This window comes from Rhincodon typus, chromosome 24, assembly GCF_021869965.1.
Source record: "Rhincodon typus isolate 14 chromosome 24, sRhiTyp1.1, whole genome shotgun sequence".
Classification (NCBI taxonomy): Eukaryota; Metazoa; Chordata; class Chondrichthyes; order Orectolobiformes; family Rhincodontidae; genus Rhincodon; species Rhincodon typus.
The window spans coordinates 7,438,614-7,439,683 of NC_063355.1; the positions used below are offsets into that span (position 1 = coordinate 7,438,614).

At 41.5% G+C, this 1,070-nt stretch overlaps 1 protein-coding gene across 3 annotated transcripts in view; it reads left to right on the plus strand.

Annotated features, from left to right (window-relative positions):
* septin5a (septin 5a) overlaps positions 1–760 on the plus strand; it is a 129,992-nt gene extending 129,232 nt beyond the window's left edge. For all 3 annotated transcript variants that reach the window (XM_048611244.1, XM_048611246.1, XM_048611245.1), the window contains one exon: positions 363–760. In XM_048611244.1, the coding sequence (XP_048467201.1) occupies positions 363–419 (57 nt within the window). In that variant the 3' untranslated portion in view covers positions 420–760. The remainder of the gene's footprint in view (positions 1–362) is intronic.
* Positions 761–1,070: the final 310 nt, after the last annotated feature.

Sequence of the window (1,070 nt, forward strand, 5' to 3'; positions counted from 1 at the left end):
ATGATGCTGCTTGGCCTGCTGTGTTCATCCAGCCCTGCACCTTGTTGTCTCGGATTCTCCAGCATCTGCAGTTCCTACTATCTCAGTATCCAAACTGTTTGCATTCTCCATGTCATGGATACAGAAAGTGTAGCAAGTACAATTTTCATAGCAAAATGAATGTTATTTAATGGTATTTGGCAATCAATTAGTATGCACTCAACTACATGGATTATGCATTATCTGAATATGTTTGTTCCCAATCTCTTTAGGTAACCATGATCCTATTGTATTGGCTGCATGAAATTGATGTTTAGCTGCTATTTGTTGCTGGTGGGTGGCAGTAGCTGCAGTACTCAGTAATATGGGCTTTCTTTCTACAGCTGCGGCGAATGCAAGAAATGTTGCAACGAATGCAACAACAAATGCAGGATCAGTGAGTGACGGACTGATACCGAACGAAAAACAAAGACTCACCTCTTCAGCCAAATCCAATAGGAATGAAGAAGGCTGGACAAGGCACAGGGGCACACCTCTGGGGGAAAAAATGCACTGTACAGAATGTGTCCCGTGTTTTCTGTTTTACTCTAGAGACAGCTAGAGGGTGACCACATGTCTGGCCTACTCTGTCTAGTGCCACCGTATCATTCACATATCCTGCTTGTTTGTTTGGGTTTGTATTTAATATCTCGTCAGTACAATTGAAAACCATTCAGAGACATAGCTGCATTGGAATGCTTCTGTGGAAAATATTCTTTACTAATAAATGTTTTCAAATTGGTGTGTTTTCAGGCAGTCAGCTTTATTTATAGGTGAGTGCTGGTCAGTTTTTGGTTTCATAGCAACCATTACATGCCTGGATTTTCCATAAAGGGGCAGTGAGATTTCTTGGACAAATTCTCGGAGAAACAACATGACGACTGACTCATTTTTTTCCATGTTCTGTCTGATCTCCTACCATAGTTACAACAGAAGACTGAACAAAGCTTAGGGACCATCAGGTCTTCACACGGCAGAATTAGGGTTTGGGTACAGGTTTAGAACCTACTGTAGACTCAGATCCTACCATTGAAATTTGACTGGACCATTTC